At 41.6% G+C, this 20,917-nt stretch overlaps 4 protein-coding genes across 9 annotated transcripts in view; 2 read left to right on the top strand and 2 right to left on the bottom strand.

The window, feature by feature from the left end:
- fermt3b (FERM domain containing kindlin 3b) overlaps positions 1 to 11,630 on the top strand; it is a 60,745-nt gene extending 49,115 nt beyond the window's left edge. For both annotated transcript variants that reach the window (XM_084010015.1, XM_084010014.1), the window contains exons 4-15: positions 4,899 to 5,015; positions 5,512 to 5,680; positions 6,397 to 6,499; positions 6,642 to 6,749; positions 7,221 to 7,355; positions 7,648 to 7,694; positions 7,855 to 7,979; positions 8,502 to 8,608; positions 8,790 to 9,011; positions 9,161 to 9,285; positions 9,831 to 9,972; positions 10,394 to 11,630. In XM_084010015.1, the coding sequence (XP_083866141.1) occupies positions 4,899 to 5,015; positions 5,512 to 5,680; positions 6,397 to 6,499; positions 6,642 to 6,749; positions 7,221 to 7,355; positions 7,648 to 7,694; positions 7,855 to 7,979; positions 8,502 to 8,608; positions 8,790 to 9,011; positions 9,161 to 9,285; positions 9,831 to 9,972; positions 10,394 to 10,573 (1,580 nt within the window). In that variant the 3' untranslated portion in view covers positions 10,574 to 11,630. The remainder of the gene's footprint in view (positions 1 to 4,898; positions 5,016 to 5,511; positions 5,681 to 6,396; positions 6,500 to 6,641; positions 6,750 to 7,220; positions 7,356 to 7,647; positions 7,695 to 7,854; positions 7,980 to 8,501; positions 8,609 to 8,789; positions 9,012 to 9,160; positions 9,286 to 9,830; positions 9,973 to 10,393) is intronic.
- Positions 11,631 to 11,688: 58 nt separating this feature from the next.
- On the bottom strand, positions 11,689 to 14,108 carry trpt1 (tRNA phosphotransferase 1). Of its 4 annotated transcripts, XM_084010023.1 has the most exons (7): positions 13,909 to 14,106; positions 13,642 to 13,723; positions 13,138 to 13,307; positions 12,307 to 12,484; positions 12,142 to 12,198; positions 11,929 to 12,039; positions 11,689 to 11,831 (listed from the first exon to the last, which is right to left on the bottom strand). In XM_084010023.1, exons 1-7 carry the CDS (start codon positions 13,966 to 13,968, stop codon positions 11,809 to 11,811), a joined length of 681 nt encoding a protein of 226 aa, XP_083866149.1. In that variant the 5' UTR covers positions 13,969 to 14,106; the 3' UTR covers positions 11,689 to 11,808. The 4 variants fall into 4 exon arrangements, with proteins under 4 accessions (XP_083866149.1, XP_083866148.1, XP_083866150.1 ...); XM_084010022.1 differs by having other exon boundaries at positions 12,142 to 12,484; positions 13,909 to 14,108; XM_084010024.1 differs by lacking the exon at positions 12,142 to 12,198 and having other exon boundaries at positions 11,691 to 11,831; positions 11,929 to 12,015; positions 13,909 to 14,108.
- A 101-nt stretch (positions 14,109 to 14,209) lies between these two features.
- On the top strand, positions 14,210 to 18,880 carry zbtb3 (zinc finger and BTB domain containing 3). Of its 2 annotated transcripts, none has more exons than XM_084010016.1 (4): positions 14,210 to 14,238; positions 14,568 to 14,694; positions 15,345 to 16,183; positions 16,312 to 18,880. In XM_084010016.1, exons 3-4 carry the CDS (start codon positions 15,348 to 15,350, stop codon positions 17,369 to 17,371), a joined length of 1,896 nt encoding a protein of 631 aa, XP_083866142.1. In that variant the 5' UTR covers positions 14,210 to 14,238; positions 14,568 to 14,694; positions 15,345 to 15,347; the 3' UTR covers positions 17,372 to 18,880. The 2 variants fall into 2 exon arrangements, with proteins under 2 accessions (XP_083866142.1, XP_083866143.1); XM_084010017.1 differs by having other exon boundaries at positions 14,220 to 14,238; positions 14,576 to 14,694.
- Positions 18,881 to 19,332: 452 nt separating this feature from the next.
- rnaseh2c (ribonuclease H2, subunit C) lies at positions 19,333 to 20,854 on the bottom strand. The gene is made up of 5 exons (XM_084010034.1): positions 20,743 to 20,854; positions 20,194 to 20,348; positions 19,922 to 20,034; positions 19,609 to 19,728; positions 19,333 to 19,505 (listed from the first exon to the last, which is right to left on the bottom strand). The coding sequence occupies exons 2-5, from the start codon at positions 20,345 to 20,347 to the stop codon at positions 19,482 to 19,484; spliced, it is 411 nt and encodes a 136-aa protein (XP_083866160.1). The 5' UTR covers position 20,348; positions 20,743 to 20,854; the 3' UTR covers positions 19,333 to 19,481.
- Between the last annotated feature and the right edge of the window lie 63 nt (positions 20,855 to 20,917).

Genomic DNA, 20,917 nt, shown 5'->3' with positions numbered 1-20,917 from the left:
GTCATTTCCTTGTCCCATGATTCAGAGGACATTTTCCAGTTAAAGGACCAAGAGAGATCCAACAATTGACACCATCCTCTTCTGTGTAGCCATTGATTTTCACACACAGCTTCATGGAGACAAACAATGACCCTGACATGATTTGAACATTCAATCTTCTGATCTGGAGTCAGACGCGCTACCGTTGCGCCACAGAGCCTATCAAAGTTTGTCAACTAAAAAAGTGTAACATTCGATTCACTGAATTTAAAAATAGAAACAGTATTGTGTTGCTGGTTGTATTTTTGTAGTTTAATTTCTGGTGGAATTGTTTCCTTGATCCATGATGCAGAGGATATTTTGCAGTTAAAGGATAAAACCATCTCAAGCAATTGATAAAGTTCACCCTCATATTACCATTGTGTTCAGAAACTAGCTTGAGGGAGACAATCAATGACCCTGACATGATTTGAACATCCAACCTTCTGATCTGGAGTCAGACGCGCTACCGTTGTGCCACAGAGCCCATAAACCCTCTTTTGACGAGAGAAGCCTAACATTCTATTCACTAAATTGAACAATTGACAGTGTAGCTGCTAGTAAATGTTTTGTCGAATTGCTGGTCATTTCCTTGTCCCATGATTCAGAGGACATTTTCCAGTTAAAGGACCAAGAGAGATCCAACAATTGACACCATCCTCTTCTGTGTGGCCATTGATTTTCACACACAGCTTCATGGAGACAAACAATGACCATGACATGATTTGAACATGCAACCTTCTGATCTGGAGTCAGACGCGCTACCGTTGCGCCACAGAGCCTATAAAAGTATGTCAACTAAAAAAGTGTAACATTCGATTCACTGAATTTAAAAATAGAAACAGTATTGTGTTGCTGGTTGTATTTTTGTAGTTTAATTTCTGGTGGAATTGTTTCCTTGATCCATGATGCAGAGGATATTTTGCAGTTAAAGGATAAAACCATCTCAAGCAATTGATAAAGTTCACCCTCATATTACCATTGTGTTCAGAAACTAGCTTGAGGGAGACAATCAATGACCCTGACATGATTTGAACATGCAACCTTCTGATCTGGAGTCAGACGCGCTACCGTTGCGCCACAGAGCCCATGAACCCTCTTTTGACGAGTGAAGCCTAACATTCTATTCACTAATTTGAACAATTGACAGTGTAGCTGCTAGTAAATGTTTTGTCGAATTGCTGGTCATTTCCTTGTCCCATGATTCAGAGGACATTTTCCAGTTAAAGGACCAAGAGAGATCCAACAATTGACACCATCCTCTTCTGTGTGGCCATTGATTTTCACACACAGCTTCATGGAGACAAACAATGACCCTGACATGATTTGAACATGCAACCTTCTGATCTGGAGTCAGACGCGCTACCGTTGCGCCACAGAGCCTATAAAAGTTTGTCAACTAAAAAAGTGTAACATTCGATTCACTGAATTTAAAAATAGAAACAGTATTGTGTTGCTGGTTGTATTTTTGTAGTTTAATTTCTGGTGGAATTGTTTCCTTGATCCATGATGCAGAGGATATTTTGCAGTTAAAGGATAAAAGCATCTCAAGCAATTGATAAAGTTCACCCTCATATTACCATTGTGTTCAGAAACTAGCTTGAGGGAGACAATCAATGACCCTGACATGATTTGAACATGCAACCTTCTGATCTGGAGTCAGACGCGCTACCGTTGCGCCACAGAGCCCATAAACCCTCTTTTGACGAGAGAAGCATAACATTCTATTCACTAAATTGAACAATTGACAGTGTAGCTGCTAGTAAATGTTTTGTCGAATTGCTGGTCATTTCCTTGTCCCATGATTCAGAGGACATTTTCCAGTTAAAGGACCAAGAGAGATCCAACAATTGACACCATCCTCTTCTGTGTGGCCATTGATTTTCACACACAGCTTCATGGAGACAAACAATGACCCTGACATGATTTGAACATGCAACCTTCTGATCTGGAGTCAGACGCGCTACCGTTGCGCCACAGAGCCCACAAACCCTCTTTTGACGAGAGAAGCCTAACATTCTATTCACTAAATTGAACAATTGACAGTGTAGCTGCTAGTAAATGTTTTGTCGAATTGCTGGTAATTTCCTTGTCCCATGATTCAGAGGACATTTTCCAGTTAAAGGACCAAGAGAGATCCAACAATTGACACCATCTTCTTCTGTGTGGCCATTGATTTTCACACACAGCTTCATGGAGACAAACAATGACCCTGACATGATTTGAACATGCAACCTTCTGATCTGGAGTCAGACGCGCTACCGTTGCGCCACAGAGCCTATAAAAGTATGTCAACTAAAAAAGTGTAACATTCGATTCACTGAATTTAAAAATAGAAACAGTATTGTGTTGCTGGTTGTATTTTTGTAGTTTAATTTCTGGTGGAATTGTTTCCTTGATCCATGATGCAGAGGATATTTTGCAGTTAAAGGATAAAAGCATCTCAAGCAATTGATAAAGTTCACCCTCATATTACCATTGTGTTCAGAAACTAGCTTGAGGGAGACAATCAATGACCCTGACATGATTTGAACATGCAACCTTCTGATCTGGAGTCAGACGCGCTACCGTTGCGCCACAGAGCCCATAAACCCTCTTTTGACGAGAGAAGCATAACATTCTATTCACTAAATTGAACAATTGACAGTGTAGCTGCTAGTAAATGTTTTGTCGAATTGCTGGTCATTTCCTTGTCCCATGATTCAGAGGACATTTTCCAGTTAAAGGACCAAGAGAGATCCAACAATTGACACCATCCTCTTCTGTGTGGCCATTGATTTTCACACACAGCTTCATGGAGACAAACAATGACCCTGACATGATTTGAACATGCAACCTTCTGATCTGGAGTCAGACGCGCTACCGTTGCGCCACAGAGCCCACAAACCCTCTTTTGACGAGAGAAGCCTAACATTCTATTCACTAAATTGAACAATTGACAGTGTAGCTGCTAGTAAATGTTTTGTCGAATTGCTGGTAATTTCCTTGTCCCATGATTCAGAGGACATTTTCCAGTTAAAGGACCAAGAGAGATCCAACAATTGACACCATCTTCTTCTGTGTGGCCATTGATTTTCACACACAGCTTCATGGAGACAAACAATGACCCTGACATGATTTGAACATGCAACCTTCTGATCTGGAGTCAGACGCGCTACCGTTGCGCCACAGAGCCTATAAAAGTATGTCAACTAAAAAAGTGTAACATTCGATTCACTGAATTTAAAAATAGAAACAGTATTGTGTTGCTGGTTGTATTTTTGTAGTTTAATTTCTGGTGGAATTGTTTCCTTGATCCATGATGCAGAGGATATTTTGCAGTTAAAGGATAAAACCATCTCAAGCAATTGATAAAGTTAACCCTCATATTACCATTGTGTTCAGAAACTAGCTTGAGGGAGACAATCAATGACCCTGACATGATTTGAACATGCAACCTTCTGATCTGGAGTCAGACGCGCTACCGTTGCGCCACAGAGCCCATGAACCCTCTTTTGACGAGTGAAGCCTAACATTCTATTCACTAATTTGAACAATTGACAGTGTAGCTGCTAGTAAATGTTTTGTCGAATTGCTGGTCATTTCCTTGTCCCATGATTCAGAGGACATTTTCCAGTTAAAGGACCAAGAGAGATCCAACAATTGACACCATCCTCTTCTGTGTGGCCATTGATTTTCACACACAGCTTCATGGAGACAAACAATGACCCTGACATGATTTGAACATGCAACCTTCTGATCTGGAGTCAGACGCGCTACCGTTGCGCCACAGAGCCTATAAAAGTTTGTCAACTAAAAAAGTGTAACATTCGATTCACTGAATTTAAAAATAGAAACAGTATTGTGTTGCTGGTTGTATTTTTGTAGTTTAATTTCTGGTGGAATTGTTTCCTTGATCCATGATGCAGAGGATATTTTGCAGTTAAAGGATAAAAGCATCTCAAGCAATTGATAAAGTTCACCCTCATATTACCATTGTGTTCAGAAACTAGCTTGAGGGAGACAATCAATGACCCTGACATGATTTGAACATGCAACCTTCTGATCTGGAGTCAGACGCGCTACCGTTGCGCCACAGAGCCCATAAACCCTCTTTTGACGAGAGAAGCATAACATTCTATTCACTAAATTGAACAATTGACAGTGTAGGTGCTAGTAAATGTTTTGTCGAATTGCTGGTCATTTCCTTGTCCCATGATTCAGAGGACATTTTCCAGTTAAAGGACCAAGAGAGATCCAACAATTGACAGCATCCTCTTCTGTGTGGCCATTGATTTTCACACACAGCTTCATGGAGACAAACAATGACCCTGACATGATTTGAACATGCAACCTTCTGATCTGGAGTCAGACGCGCTACCGTTGCGCCACAGAGCCTATAAAAGTTTGTCAACTAAAAAAGTGTAACATTCGATTCACTGAATTTAAAAATAGAAACAGTATTGTGTTGCTGGTTGTATTTTTGTAGTTTAATTTCTGGTGGAATTGTTTCCTTGATCCATGATGCAGAGGATATTTTGCAGTTAAAGGATAAAACCATCTCAAGCAATTGATAAAGTTCACCCTTATATAACCATTGTGTTCAGAAACTAGCTTGATGGAGACAATCAATGACCCTGACATGATTTGAACATGCAACCTTCTGATCTGGAGCCAGACGCTCTACCGTTGCACCACAGAGCCTATAAAAGTTTGTCGACTAAAAAAGTGTAACATTCGATTCACTAAATTGAACAATTGACAGTGCAATGTGTATTTCCATTATCTCATCATGCTGTCCTCTCTCTACCTATTAATTTCTGTTCGTAGAACTGCTCAGCCTGGGTCAGTTTGTTTTATAAAGCTAATTTCTTTGGCATTATTTCCTCTCTGTTCGACAGATATCCGTCGCCCCGAGGAGCTCTCACTTCTTCGGCCCATCGAAGAGAAAAAGAAAAAGAAAGATAAAAACTCAGCTGAAGAGATCTATGACCTGACCGAAGTGCCCCTTTCTTCAGGTACACTCCCAACTTCAAGTACTCTGTAGACTTGACATGTGTATGTTTGACAACCAGTAGTATAAAGTGGCAGTGGAACTACAGGCGACCCTCTGGGACCTCATATCCCTCACCGAACAGTGTCTACTGTCTCTTATGTGCGTGACGCCTTCAAATGCTCCACACTGAAAGGAGGTCTGTCTCTTTCCCTCGTTGGCGGTCGCTTTGCTTCTTGATGATTTTCCTTCCTCACTTCCATTACATTTTTATTTCCTTTTTTTTGGGACTGGAAGTTGAATGGTCTCCTTTCTCTGTTGATCCTCCATTGTGAGTCAGCAGTAATGAAATGTACCACTCTTTGATAGATAGTAACTTAAAAGACAATTAAATGGATGAAAATGTTATGGACTGCCACTTTAAGACTTTAGAGTAGGGCTATAAGAGCTAAGACATTACATCCTACATAGTGACCTCCCTGGAAACTTTTGACTGTAACCCTCCTTCACTTCCTTTGCAGCATCCCGGCCCTGTCTGTACAACGGCATGCCTGCTCACTTTGCCGACTCACCTCAAATGGAGGCTGTCTACAAGATGCTGTCACTCAGCCAGCCTCCGCCTGCCCCTGAGGTCATAGCCAAGCAGTACCGCCCAGCCAGCGTAGTGGACAAGGCCCATATCAACGGCAGGTATGCCTTCATGCAGATCGCTACGGTAAACTCTTCCTGTATGTAAAGACCCAAAGAGTGAAAATCTAAACTAAGTTATCCTTTTTGGGTAAATATTGTCTGTAATATCCCGCTCACACAAGTGCACATAGCTTGGCTGATTAAGATTTCTCAGGAAAATTAGAGTGCATGCAGACCAAATTACCCATGAGGCATGTTGCGTCAGTGGTTTGAGCTGTAGTCTCACAACAAGGAGCAACCTGGTTGCATCTTTATAGCTGGAAACGGTATTGTTGGTTGAGGAATGTGATCCTTTTGTCTCGGCCTTGATCATTTGAGTTGCTGGGTTATTCAACACAACTTTCTGTTTTTGATTACCGGTTGAATAAACTGAGCCAGGTGTGTGTCATTTAAGTAATTAAACTCATCCAGAAAGAGTGGGACAAAGATTTAGCTCAGCTGTTAAAGCAGCTGCCTCCACACTGAGACGCTTAGAGTTCAGATCTACATGATGTTGATGATACTACTGCTTGTTCCCAATACTTACAATAATACAATTTGAACTATCTGAGGTTTAGGCTAGAAGCACACTCTCCCTTTTCTTTGGCTCTTCCACTTTAAGTTAAAATGTCCTTTAAAACTTGAACTGCTTACGTAATAATGCATTACATAATGAATTTAAAACTAACATCAAATATTGTTGAATAGTGTGTATAATTATTCTCTTTCCCTCTCAGGTGGTTGGACTCATCCCGTTGTCTCATGCAGCAGGGAATCCAAGAAAATGACAGAGTCTGGCTTCGCTTCAAATACTCTGCCTTCTATGATATAGAGCCTAAGGTGTGTGTGTGTGTGTGTGCGTGTGTGTGTGTGTGTGTGTGTGTGTGTGTGTGTGTGTGTGTGTGTGTGTGTGTGTTTGTGGTATTGTTTCGGTATTGCATTCCTCTTTTGGTTTGACTGTTTCTGTCCTGTGGCCATGCAGTATGATGTCGTGCGTCTGACCCAGCTGTATGAGCAGGCGCGCTGGGCCATCCTACTGGAGGATATCGACTGCACCGAGGAGGAGATGATGCTGTTTGGAGCTCTACAGGTAGAAAACACTGCTGCTGAAGGGAAAACGTGTGTCAACACAATGGAAACACAAAACAGCATGTTGTAAAGTAGAGTGAAGAGAGTGGGCATTTCCTGAAGCATGAAACTTTAAAATCGAGCTAAAAGTGCATTTCAAGAGAGAGAGGAAATAAAGCATTTTTAATTTCAGCTGTTACATTACAAGAATTAAATTGTTCCCATATATGTATTTGAATATTTTCAAAGAACAATTAAGTTTGACAGATCAAGTATTTACATTTATCTTTAAGACACCTTGCCTATAGGTCCAATAAATACATCTCTGGTTTAGAAACTGAAAAAAGACTGTTAACAAACCAAACATCAGAAAGTACCCAAACTAAATCTAAACTGCATTGTTTGATCATCCAGATGCTACAGCTAGTAATGAAACACATTTGAGTTTAACACACAGTACATATTCTCCTCTCTTACACCCAAACTCCTCTAGTACCACATCAGTAAGGTGTCTCAGTCGGAGCCCCAGATGCTGAGCTCCAGTGCAGCCATGGACGACCTGGAGTCCGCCCTGCAGTCCCTGGAGGTCAAAATGGAGGGCGAGAGCAGCTCTGCGTCCGAGATGCTGGTCAGACACATTGGATGTACTCGTCTGTCACTGAGTCAGCTGCTGTCAGGATTAGGTTGAAGTTGTCTCACCTTAATCCTGACAGAGTGAACAGAAAGTGACTCAGCAAATTAATCGTTGTCAAAACATCAAGAGATGTGTAATAATCTAAGTTATTGATGGAATTATTTTGATGGACTAGAACTTTTTTAAGACTGTAAGTCTACATTTTTTGAGAATGAATTGGAAACAATCCACAGAAAAATATGAGTATTCTTTTATCCACGGAAAAACATATTGGTCTTTTATTTAGGAAAACATGACGGCTCCAGAACTCAATGACTATCTGAAGATATTCAGGTGAGTTTAATTTCCAACCATCCGTCAGCATCGGCTTAGATCTTTGCCTTTTCTATCTTAGATATGAGTTAAATATAGCAAAGCACCAGCTGGAAAACAAAAAACATGTTTTCCAGCCAATGTGAGTATATGACGCGAGCGATGTGACTGTATGCTTCAGGCCAAAGCGGCTGACTCTGAAGGGATACAAGCAGTACTGGTTCAAGTTCCAGGATACCTCCATCTCTTATTTTAAGAGCAAAGAGGAGAGCATCGCAGAACCCATTCAACAGATTAACCTCAAAGGTATTGGAGAAGTTATTGTATTTTTCATTATTAGAATATCATGTCTGCATCAACGGTAATATATCATCAGTTATTCACCTCTGTGTACCATCACTAAATGACCACATACTCCAGTATAAAGTCTTGCTTACAAGGACACATCAGCACACGCAATTACAGAGCTTTCCATACATGATAAAAAGTGAGAGTGCTGCAGTCAAGTCTGTTTTCCTCCTGGGCCTGTGAGAAGTTAATGGGGTCACTGGTAATCCTAGATCAGAACCACTTAAGGGCTCATTTTTTAAACACAAGATTCTGGGATCAATGAGGAAATGACGCATTAATAAAAAGGAATATAACACAAATGCGGATTACAACATAAATACAGGAAATTAACTGTGAGCGTGACTCAGCAGGCTCAGGTGTGCATCGTATACTCAAGATGTCATGAATATCTGAGTCAGTGGGCTTCATTTCTATATCTATCCCATAAATGTCATATTTCAGTACTGGGTTTTGTTTGATATTTTTTCCTGAACACAGGATGTGAGGTGGCCCCGGACGTCAACGTGACAGCACAGAAGTTCTTAATCAGATTGCTGATACCAGCACCTGAGGGCATGAACGAGGTCTATCTGCGCTGCGAAAACGTGAGGAGACACACACACACACACACACACACACACCCTCATATCTCTGTGTGACATCCTATCATTTCCACCACTTCTTTCATCGCTTCCTTTGTCTCAACCTCTCTGACCACAATCTCATGAGTCACTTACTCTCTCTCTCTCCCTGTCTGCCCCGTGTCATTGTCTCTCGCCCCCCCAGGAGCAGCAGTATGCTCAGTGGATGGCTGGGTGTCGACTAGCATCCAAAGGCAAGAGTCTGGCTGACAGCAGCTTCCAGAGTGAGATCCAGAGCATCCGCTCCTTCTTGGCTATGCAAAAAACAAGCTCCGGTTCCCATGGCAACGCACCTGCCAACGATGAAAGTATCAATACTCACAGCCTAGTGTCGCCCCGCTACCATAAGAAATACAAAGCCAAACAGGTACAAGATTACCATAAATCTTTTATCAATCCTGTAGACTGTATAGGACATCAGTATAGGGATTTTGCACAGTTGCACCAACTGAACAAGTTCACTTTGTGCACGAGGCAGCAAAAATATGACCTCTGACCCTGTGCACGCTCCTCCAGCTGACTCCTCGTATCCTGGACGCCTACCAGAACGTGGCTCAGCTCTCACTGACGGATGCAGTGATGCGCTTTCTGCAGATCTGGCAAGCTCTGCCCGACTTTGGCCTCTCGTACGTCGTTGTCAGGTAAAGTGTCAAGTTTGATTAAAAACTTTTCAGAATGAATTAGCATCAACGTAGGAACATTTTGTCAGAACAAGCAAAGTGAGTAGACTAGAGTGTCGGATGTAAAAATGTTAGTTGGAACTTTAGGGGAAATACATAGTAATTAATATGAAGGTAAACATTTACTCTTGCACAACATAAACATAGAGATTACTAAGTGTGTAGCGAGAACTAAGCAGCTCTCACTAGCAGCATTGCTTCAAGAAAGAGGATTCTAAATCAGGCGAACATTCTACAGGCAGAAATGAATAATGAATCCCAGGCAGACATAACTCTGCAGATGAATTGATTATATAAAGCTGGGAAAGCTTGCTGCGTGATCCGAGAAACAGGCAGCTGCTGCCCCCGGAGTGGTGGTATTGTTAATATGATAATAAGATTGGTAGACACAGAAGTGGTGCATCCAGCGAGCATACAAGTCAGTTTCACGTTTTGGAGAGCTTGAGTTTTGCCCCAACAAGATTTTAAGAATAAAAAAAAAAGATGAAGTTGACTTTGCCCAACAGGTTTAAGGGCAGTCGGAAAGACGAGGTACTGGGCATTGCTCCCAACCGTCTGATCCGTATTGACCTGGCTGTGGGTGACGTGGTGAAGACCTGGCGCTATAACAACATGAAGCAGTGGAACGTCAACTGGGACATACGACAGGTGACAATAATGCTTTCTGTAGCGAATTAGCTGAAAAGAACTTAGAATATTTCTTTATTATAAATAACTTTTTAGTTAAGGTTTTCTGAGCATGTTTCTACTGCTTATAGGAAATCTTAAAAAAGTCTTATCATAAAGTGAATTTAAGTAAAGTAAAAATCAAGCATGACCTTCAGCTGCAGACAAAATATTCATGGAACCATGCTTCCAATGGAGGAGGGTGACCTCACTGACACTATCCATGAAGAGTGTTACCGTGGTTACAGAGCAGAGCTGAACTAATAGAGGAACGCCTAATATAATTGTATAACGCTGTTTTTCACTATAGTGTAAAATATTTTCACAGGCAAAAAAAAATCAGCTTTGGTTTTGAAATAATCTCATATCTGCTCTTCTTTCACTTTGTTTCCGGCTCCTCCAGGTGGCCATAGAGTTTGAAGGCAACATCAACATTGCTTTTAGCTGCGTGACTGCTGACTGTAAAATCGTTCATGAGTTTATCGGAGGCTACATTTTCATGTCGACGCGCAGCCGTGCGAAGAGTGACACGCTCAACGAGGAGCTTTTCCACAAGCTGACCGGCGGCCACGAAGCTCTCTGAGACTAAAACTCACAAACACACAAAACATCAGATCTCCAAGTATGTCTCAGTACAGGAAACAGTGAGGAATTGGATTTTATCCATGAACCACAAAAACATCAGGACTGTATAACAAAAAGGATAAAATAAGATATTCTGTTCGCGTGGAAATGTGTTGCAATCCACCTCGTCAGTCCAGCCAAGTATATATAGTCACACACACACACACACACACACACACACTCTATCAGAGGATGGACATGTTCAGACAGTTCAAGACTCCCGTGGTCCTCATGCAGACTCCCCCTTTACTTCAGGATGGACTGCTGCTGGGCCAACCTGTCAGACACCAGGTCCAGGATCAGCAGGCTTGACACTCGGAACTCATAGAAATGTAATATTCAACGGCTGCATCAGCTAACAGCAACTTTTCAGTTTCGCCTGCAGTATGCAGACTCTCTGTCACTCAGGATAGAAAGCCTTGCTTTGTCCAGAGCTGCAGTCTAATTGCAAGCAGCCACATTATCACAGCCAAGAATCAACAGCGATGGGTAGAAAAGAACACGTGCTTTTATTGTTTCCTTAAATAAACTTTTGAATAACACATTTATTAAATTAAATACAGCAATTAACTTCTCATTCTGTGTTGCCTTCACTCGTCATGGTTATGGCATATGGTGCTTATTTTTAGTTGTTTTTTTTCTCACGCAGGAAACTTTGAACCATTTATCTCCTCGTGCATGCTGTGTGTGTGTGTGTGTGTGTGTGTGTGTGTGTGTGTGTCTCCATATCTTACAAGAAACAGTTACATCGACCCGTTGACTAAAACCACAATGTCTGTATCCTCTGCTTTCTCATACTTAGTCACGTGACTTACCACACATACAATCTATTTTCTGAAGACATTTTAAAGGCCAGATGGTGGTTGGCAGCAGTCTGTTTGTATATATTTATATATTTAACAACTGCATGGTGAAACGATCTTGGTGGTCAGTGGGTGCCTCTATATTTATAAATAAAATGGCAGCATATGTTGATTGACATGTCTTATAAAAAATAAAGTATGCCACCTAAAGCAGTCCTGACCCGTTCATGAATGGATTCTCCCATTGCTGACCAAAATTACCTCACTAGGATGCTACTGCCCAACAACAAGTGTTACCAAGGGAACAAGGATCAGCATCAGCCAACCACGGGATGCTAGCACAGTCAGATGAGTCCTGCTTTGACCAATGACAGAACAGTATCCTCTGACGCTACTGCAGTGGTAAGATGATCCCTGAAACACAGGATGACAGTGACTTCAGTGAAGTCAGTGAGTGGCCTTCACTGAAACTTTTTAAAGAATCTAAATTCCATGAATGTGATTTTCTTACTTGTGGGTCTCAGTCTTAAGGCTCGGCTGAAGTATTTCGGGAGAAGTTTACCCTCTGCGTCGCCTGCAGTCAGCAACACGCCGTTATCTGACCAGAAAAACTCAATACCATCTGTACAGATACACACAGAAAACACATGTAAGAGACACTGTTGCCTAAACATTTAGGCTGAATAAAGTCTATTGAGTAGCAGTCATTAGTGGTTGACCTTACCAGCGAGAGCTTTGGAGACATCAATATACACGGCTAGATCACAGTTGTTCCTCATTCCTGGGGAGCAAATTAATAACACATTTGCCAAAATGTTCAGTTGACTTCTCTCTGTCTGACACACACACACACACACACACACACACACACACACACACACACAGTTACCGCTGATGACACCTTCCTCGCCTGGCAGGCCCAGTGCCAAGTGGATGTGTGTCCTGTTCATGCGGCTTAGGCCCTGCTGCTGGATGGAGCACCAGTGGCGAAGGTAGGAGCCATGAACGGCCTCAGCAGGACAGTCTGGAGAACCAGCCAGGACCGGTTTTAGCGCCAAATCCATAACCTGACCACAGTAATATTACCAGTATGGGAAGAGCAGATATGGTGTTATTTTTTACTAGACCTGCCCAATAAGGAAAAACCTGAGTGGCATCATAACTTTTACTTAATTAGTTCTTTAGATTTTGCAATGAATTTGAACTACTATCAGAGGGCAGGATTCAATTCACCAATGAGGGTTTGTACATCTAACGTTTTGCTAGCATGTCAATATGTGCAGTAAATTAGTTGGTGAAAGAAACAATCAAACAAAGTAAATAATCAAAGTTGAAGATGCATTTTCGCACCACAGTTGCTGCTAACCCCCATTTAGATCATTGAAATGATATATATGACAATCAGCCTGAGGGAAAATATCTGTCATCCGAGAATTCGATTTACATTCATATATTGCAGGTGTTAATTGGTTTAATTACACTCTAATGTACTCGGTGAAACAACATGGGAGTGTGTTTTGAACTGTTAATAATAAAGTTAACTTCCATCTAAAGAAAGTAAATTGAAGTTAGCTGGTCCACAAGAAAGTATATTGTATATATATGTTTCTATATCAAAGCAACTTTGGTGTAAATTTAATAAATACTAAACACAGCATATACACAGGGGATGATACCTCATGGCATGCTGGTATGCTGATGAAATTAAATACCCACATACGTGTAATGAATGACCCTGACTGGCTCGAATCTGCAGGCGGCCGTCCTCCAGGTTGGGGCAAAGCTTAAAGCGTTGCTTTTCATTTGTGGCCACGACTCTTTCGACGTCTTCCACTGAGTATGAGCGGAACTGCTGGTGAGCCAAAAGATCCTCCACAAATATGAGGCCGTCTAGGAGGATAACAGTTGACTATGGTCACATTTCCACAATGTTTTTCCTCCGATGAACTTAACTGTTTGCCCTGCACGCTGCATTGAATTACATTTACAGTCTGTGAAACCGAGTATACAAATGTTGGTTTTGCAGGAGCTCAGACAGATAAGCCTATACCTCATTATCACCTTGGTTTTATGACTACTTTGACTATGGCTTTTAATAATCCTAAATGTAAAGCCTGTGTGAAACACCTGATGAGTGGGAAAACATGATTTATTAAAATATGATGATAGGAAAGAATCTGATTAAAAAAATATTTCAATTAAAAGGGACATCTAAGGTGCTCACCTGTACCCATTTTTAGACCCATCTGGTTGGCTCCATGGCGAAGAGCATAAGACATGGATTTAGACAGGCGCACGTCTCTGTCCTAGTAGGGGAGAATGTATTACTCACAGCAGACTCACACACACATTCAGATCTAATTATAGCTCTGGTTTAAATATAGGACCTTGACCTTCAACCATACCCAACAATTCATACTACGGATGTCCTGAAACTGAACTATTGAAATGATAAGGCAATATCACAATGTATAGGGTTACAATGTTTTACCTCTCCACCATGATTTCCTCTCTTTCCTCTCCCTCCTCTTCCTCTTCTGCTGCTGTCCATTTAACTGCAAGCAACTCAGTTATTCAGATCATGATTTGAAGCTGTTTAATATTGTACTATAAATTCTAGTTTTAAATCAGCGAAACGCCACACTAAATATTTATAAAGAGATCCCAATGGTGTAAACAGCAGCTTGTGCAGGTCCCCACTTCCTGATTGTTCTCGGTATTCGCCTGAAGGTGGCACTGTGGTAGGCGGAGCTGTGATGTCCCGGAACCACAGAAGAAGAGCTGCATTTGTCCTGGGAGAAAATACGTAAGGCTCCTATAGGTAAGACAATATTAATCATATCCACGATTTAAAAAAATGAGGTATTCCAAATCAAAATGTATGCTAGACCTCTCATATCAACAGAGCTAGTGTCATTACAGCAAAACAACAAAAATTGCGGCAAATGGAGCTCCCGGTAGACGGCGGCTGAGCTAAGTTTGCTAACTGATGTTAGCATAGTTGAGAGGCAGCTTCCTGATGTTCTCGCTGGACAATGTCGTTAGTTGAGACAAATTTGTGTTTTTCTTTAATGTATTTCATGGGTTTAGTCATGTTTTTTCACGTGCGTGCCCCTGCCTGTGTTCCATGTATGTAATGTTTGCTTCTAGTCGTCGAGGCTGCCAGTGAACTGGAGACTTTGGGCAGGTCACCATGGAAACGTAAAGTAAGGTACCTTAACGGATGACTGAACTGTCAATAAACAGCGGATAAAGAGAGAAAGAAGCTGTACTTTCCGTAAGTGTCCTGCTTTTTTAATGTCGATATGTTCATTTTACAACATGTACCCTAAATATTTGTTGTTGTTGTTGGTTTGTGTTATGGGGGGGCGACAACGCATGCGTTAACGTGCTCTCTATGGTGTCCTAGTGGAGTTAACACAATGCTTCATTTGTGCAGTGGGAAAAATAAGACTAATACGGCAATCACAAATTATATGAATAGACTATGGATGAAACCTAGTCTAAACGCCAGCGACAGTAATAGTGCAACAATGTATCTAGTGTGGTGAATGCTTGTTTATGACCTGTGTGTGGTTCTTAAGGGTAATCACACTCATGTACCCATTAGAATAGGTACCCAGTAGTTAAAATAGTAGCATTATACATTCTCTTTAAATCCTTCGCAAATTTGTTGTTGTTTAGTAGGTCATATGATGCCTATCTGGGTTTTTTAGATGAACTAACCTTTTATAGATATTTCCCAAAGAGAGATGATTGAATGTTAAATGCATTATTCCTGAAGCAATCACAAGATAATTAAAAAAAAATGCATTCAATATATTTTAATGCAGCTGACCACATAGCTGCCTATTGTGATTTATTTCAGTAACATCAGCATTGACTTTTTATGTCTCTGCTTTCTCTCATTGTATCTCTCCTGCTCAGGTGATGGAGTTCCCCCAGCATTCCCAGCAGCTGTTGTCAGCTCTGCGTTCCCAGCGCCAGCGGGGTTTCCTCTGTGACTGCACCATCCTGGTGGGCTCATCACGTTTCCTGGCTCACAGGGCGGTTTTGGCCTCCTGCTCGCCTTTTTTCCATATGTTCTACTCAGACTCTCCAGGGGTCATCAGTGGAAACGGCACCAGCAGCTCTGTCATGCTTGACAGCGACATTGTCACGGCTGCTGCATTTGGCTTGCTTTTGGACTTTGTCTACGAGGGTGTGCTACAGCTGGGCGAGTCTCCACCAGTCGAGGACATATTGGCGGCTGCAAGCTTTCTGCACATAAACGAAGTGGTGAGAGTCTGCAAGAGACGACTGCAAAGACGAGGGCCTCTGGCTGAGGCAGACAGTACTCGCTCTGAAGAGAGTGCTGGTGCAAGGAGAGCAGTAGAGACAGGGAGGGAGGGTGGAGGTAATGGTGGTGCTGAGCCTGTGTTGCCTGTGGCGCGTGTGACAGGAGATCACATGAATCGAGTAGCCATGGCAGCACCATTCCCATCAGTATCTATAATGAAAGAGAGGAATCAGTTGGAGTCTGTTAAGTCTGTGCAGAGGACTGGTGGTGGGGCATCAGAAGCACAAGTTCAGAATCCTCTGAGCCCTGACTTGGCTGATACCACACAGCCAGGCATGGGTGCCCCTCCTCCGCCCCCAGGTGCAGAGCTGGTACAGGGTGTCATTACAGGCCGGTCTGCCGTGGGAGGTCAAGCCATGTTGGAAACTGAAGGTCATGGAGAAGGGTCAGTTCTCTGCAGTCCTTGCAGCACCACTGAGACATACAGGTACAGTTTTGTTTTGGATTTCTAGACTGTGTTGACTTAAATAACTTAAAATAAAAGTTGTTACTCTGTATACTGACAAACATTTTTATGATTTGTTGTTTACAATACATCTCTCTTTCTTTCACCAGCCACAGCAGTCACCAGCAGCCCTCCTCATCTTCTTCCTCCCTGGTACCAGTGGGCCAGGCTAGTGGTCGGTCAGTGGTTGCTTATTCCCAGCCAGGATCCACCCTCTCCCCCAGCCCCCAACAGGGTGTACTCGGACTGCCACATGACTATGTAAGGAAACCCTCAGAGACTGACTACAGATGTTCATCAGGTGGGGGACAACAGATGGTTATGTTGACCCAAGCATCAGCACCAACTTCACACAACCCAGCACACTCGCCACTACAGCGCGCACTTCCCCAGATTCGAATCCAGAACGCTGTGTCGCTCCGATGTCAAAGTTTGGATTTCCACTCTACTCCTCAGACCCAAACCATTAAGGGGCCTGAGGGGAATACAGGAGCTTCACCCACCACTCGACAGGAAAGATCTCACGTTCTTATGGGTAAAGTGTGGACAGATGACAACGATGGAGAGAATTTTAAAGTCAAAGTAGAGGCTATTGTTATATCTGATGAAGAGCTGGAGGAGGAGAAAGAGGAAAGCAGAAAGAGAGAATTAATGATGGAAGTAGATGATGAGTTTGAAGAAGAGGAGGAGCAGCGCAGCCCTCAGTTTCTCTCCTCCCATCCACAGGGCCTCTTACAAATGACCTCCCATTCAAGTGACTACTCCTTTCCCCTCTCTCCCTCCTCTTCCTCCTCTGGTGCAGGCCCTTCCTCCCAGGACACTTCCTCCTTCGCCCTCATTCCTCTGTCCACAGCTCAGCCACAGTCATACCCTCCTGCCTACTTACAGGACTTCCAGGACTCTATGGGGAACTTTGTGGAAGATGTTCCTACGTGTGAAGTCTGTGGAAAGACTTTTTCATGTACATACACACTAAGACGCCACGCCATTGTGCACACACGTGAACGTCCTTATGAATGTCGCTACTGCTACCGGAGCTACACACAATCAGGTGACCTGTACAGGCACATACGTAAAGCTCATGACCAAACACTGCCAGCCAAGCGAAGCAAGGCAGACATGGAGCCCTCCCATCCACCACAACCACCACTACCACCACCTCTTAGCTAACACACACACACACACACTGTTGTATTTCTGTAGTTATGCACACAAACATACACTTTAACGTGATATCCTAACTCTTATTCTATACAACAATTGGTGGACAACAATTTCTTGAATTTTCAATTGTTTTTTGGGGTTATTTTCTCAATCAATTAATTATTTGTTTGGTCTACACATTTTTTGAAAAATGACACAAAGTCCAAGATGAAATACTCATATTTATCTACCATATATTGTTTTAATATTTTTAGAAATGCACCCTCAGATACCCAGACTCTTTTGATCTAGCCTGACAATGCCACCAAATTGCAAAAGCTTTTTGCAAAAAATTGTCGGCAACCTCTGTTCATTTTCAATTTCCACATCAGCTGTGGCCTTCTTGGTTGTTTTAAAAAATGCCTCAACATGGCTCCTCTTTACAATCTACCTCTTAAACACGCCCTATACTAGATAAATGGTTGTCATTGTCCCAGAAGCAACAGCCTGAGCAACAACAACAAAAAACAGCACTTCTCTGTCTGCTCCTAGCCAACATTTGATCCCCATAAATACAGAAATACAAGAACACATATATATACACACACACAGTAAACACCAGCGTTGTGGCTGTAATATCAGCACTCATTCATCAATTTATGTGTGACCATTGTCTCCCTACAACCCTAAAACTCATCTGATTAGATGCTATTGTGCTACTCTTTAAAAAAAATACATTTTAACATTATTCGTGGTATAAAACATGTCAAAAGCTTAATTATTGTAAGGAGATTCTGGAGATGTTCAAAAGTGTTTCAATGAGTTTTGTGTGAAATCTTACACTTAATGTGCTTTATTAACTCAAAAAAACACAAAGAAGGGAATAGGCATGGGATGATATAAAAATGAATAGCGTGACTATCTTGGCCGAAATAATTGCGATTAAAAAAATGTGCTTGAAACTCTAAAAATGGCACTTAAACATACTGGAATCATTTTACATTAAATTATGAAACAAATATTTTTATTGTGTCACAGATAAGACACCTTTTTTTATGAACATCCTTTTTAGTGAACAATCAAATCTAGAATATCCTATATCATCCCATCCCTAGAAAGCAAGTCAGTTGCATTTTCAATTTTATTTTTATTACGTGAATTGTAATTTGTACGACTGCCTTTTCAGTGTCTATCTGTGCCAGCAAAGTTTGACTGATTGAAAATGTCGTAGTATTGTACTATTGTGTTTTATTAACAAAACGAAACCCTCAGAGCAAATACCTACAACTATTCTAAACAACTAGTAATACAAGCTTTTCTGTGCATCAGTTTTAATGAAGCCACTTCATCAATAGCAGAAGTCTACAATATAGCTGATGAAGTAGAAAATCAAATGTCCCAAGTGGATTTTAATTTGCCTTGTTTCTTCACCTGTTTATCTCCTTGTAAAATTACGGTAAGAAGTCTGTGATTATGACCATTCCTAATTGAGCCAGAAATGTGACCACCATTAAAAAGAGATTGAATTTTACATGACAGGAGTAGGCAGGTAGTGGAGTAGCCATAAGTCCTACTTTAATGCGTTGGCTTTTCTTATTGGGCACCTTGCCGTCTGTAGTGTTTGTCCTGTAATATGACAGAATGTACAGTACAAACACACTTTGACACGTGTAGTAATGTTTAGATTGAAACTTTAAATGTGCCTGAATGAATGAATTTGTTTTTCTGAACCATTTAACATGTTTTGGATTTACAATGTATGTTTGTATTAATGAAAATGGATTGGTATTCATATTACCATACAAACCCAAGAGTTTTGGATACCCTGAAGGGACAGTTGAGTCAATCATCATTTCATCATCATTTCATGGTAGCCAATGTGGAAAATCTAAATGTGTCCTTTGTAAATAAACACTGTTTAGTAGGAACAATGTAGACAGATTGTGTCACAGTGAAACACAGGTTAGTGAACATTATTTTATTTTTTTACTTCACAACAAAAGATCACATACAAAAATATAAGAATAACATCTGTAACTTATTACACTGCTATAGTAACACAGATCTTTTTAGCATTTCTTTGACTGACTGCCAGTAACCAGCAAACTGTACATTTTCTAGGAAGTTTTGTCTCTCTTCAGTCTTCTACTGGCCCGTGGATCTGTGAAGAGACAAAATAATTGTTGTTCAATAGATCAACTGACGCATGGGAACCTCGTCTTAAACCTCCTATTTAAAGTCGGCCACAAAACAAAAGAACTCACCGCCTCAGCCAACTCTGGCCAGTCCATTGCCATCACTACTGTATCATCAGAGTTTGGAGGCGTCTCAAGGTTCCAGTAGGTCAACTTGTCAAACACGGAGGATATGTTCACCGTCCGGTCCTGGACACACAAACACATCATTTACCAACATGTACACACTTGTTCACAAAATGCTCTCCCACAAAAACATCTGAATTTGTGTCCCATACAGTCAGTGCCTTGCATATATTTAATATAATAATATTTGAATGATCCAGACTGCTGGTTAGTATAGATAGTTGTTGCCAAGGGTGACGTCAGAGATTATGTTTACCTCTTGGTCAGAGCCAGGCTTGTTGATCTCATTCAGCACCAAGCCAGTGTATCCCTGTGGACAGCTGAGCTGCTGTCCCTTCAGCCTGCGCCCTCTGAAAGACACGGTCTTCTCTGTAATGACAAACATGCTTTTAGTGACGATCCATTTAAAACATGGTCACCAGGCAGCTTTTGAACAAATGACTCCAAAAATCAGCACATTTCATCATCTGTGTGATTCTTTTGTAACCAGTAACAATACATTTATACATGTAGACAGGCTGGGTTTACCTAGTTTGCCGTCTTTCGTTGTAGCAGTGAGGTATTCGGAGACCTGGGCCGGTCCATTGTGTTCAATCTCACAGGGCATGAGATGGACTGGTACTCGCTGTGCCTGGCCCACAGATAAAACATTTACACGAGTAACACTGGTGTTACAGGACATCCTGCAACCACAAGACAGAAGAGGACAAAATACATGAATAACAACAACTGACACTCGTGTGATTTGAGGCATGTGAAGGTCGTGTGTATAGAGTAGTATACGCTGGCTCCAACAGAAGTAAAAATAACTATTATTTACTGACTGTAATAACAGTGCAGGTAGTTTATATATATAATCAATAATATTTTCTGAAGGCTTCTCTAACGTGGTTTTAGGGGAGATTAATTGTATGGGATGCTGTTATGGTGAAGTTCGGACAGCAACCAGCAGACTTTCCCTAAAATTAACAGCATGCTTCCTCGAGTAAAGCGTCATTTCTCAGTTCCTCTTCAACATTATTAAACATGTCATTAAGTGACTGAAATATCATGTTAAGATCATAACTCTGACATTACCTTTCGGCCGTTTTCCAAACGTTTATGTGAAATGAAAAGAATTCCGGTTTGCGCCCGTTGCTGCTGTTGATTGGACGAAAGTGTCTTCTTCTACGCTGCTAGATATTTTGGCGGTTTTTTTCTATTCCGCCGAAGGATGTCGCCCCCTCCTGGCGAGAGATTATTTTACTTGTAT

Source organism: Eutrigla gurnardus, assembly GCF_963514095.1.
Source record: "Eutrigla gurnardus genome assembly, chromosome: 5".
Classification (NCBI taxonomy): Eukaryota; Metazoa; Chordata; class Actinopteri; order Perciformes; family Triglidae; genus Eutrigla; species Eutrigla gurnardus.
Note: the sequence above shows the minus strand (reverse complement) of the source record. Positions and strands in the feature narration are given on the sequence as shown.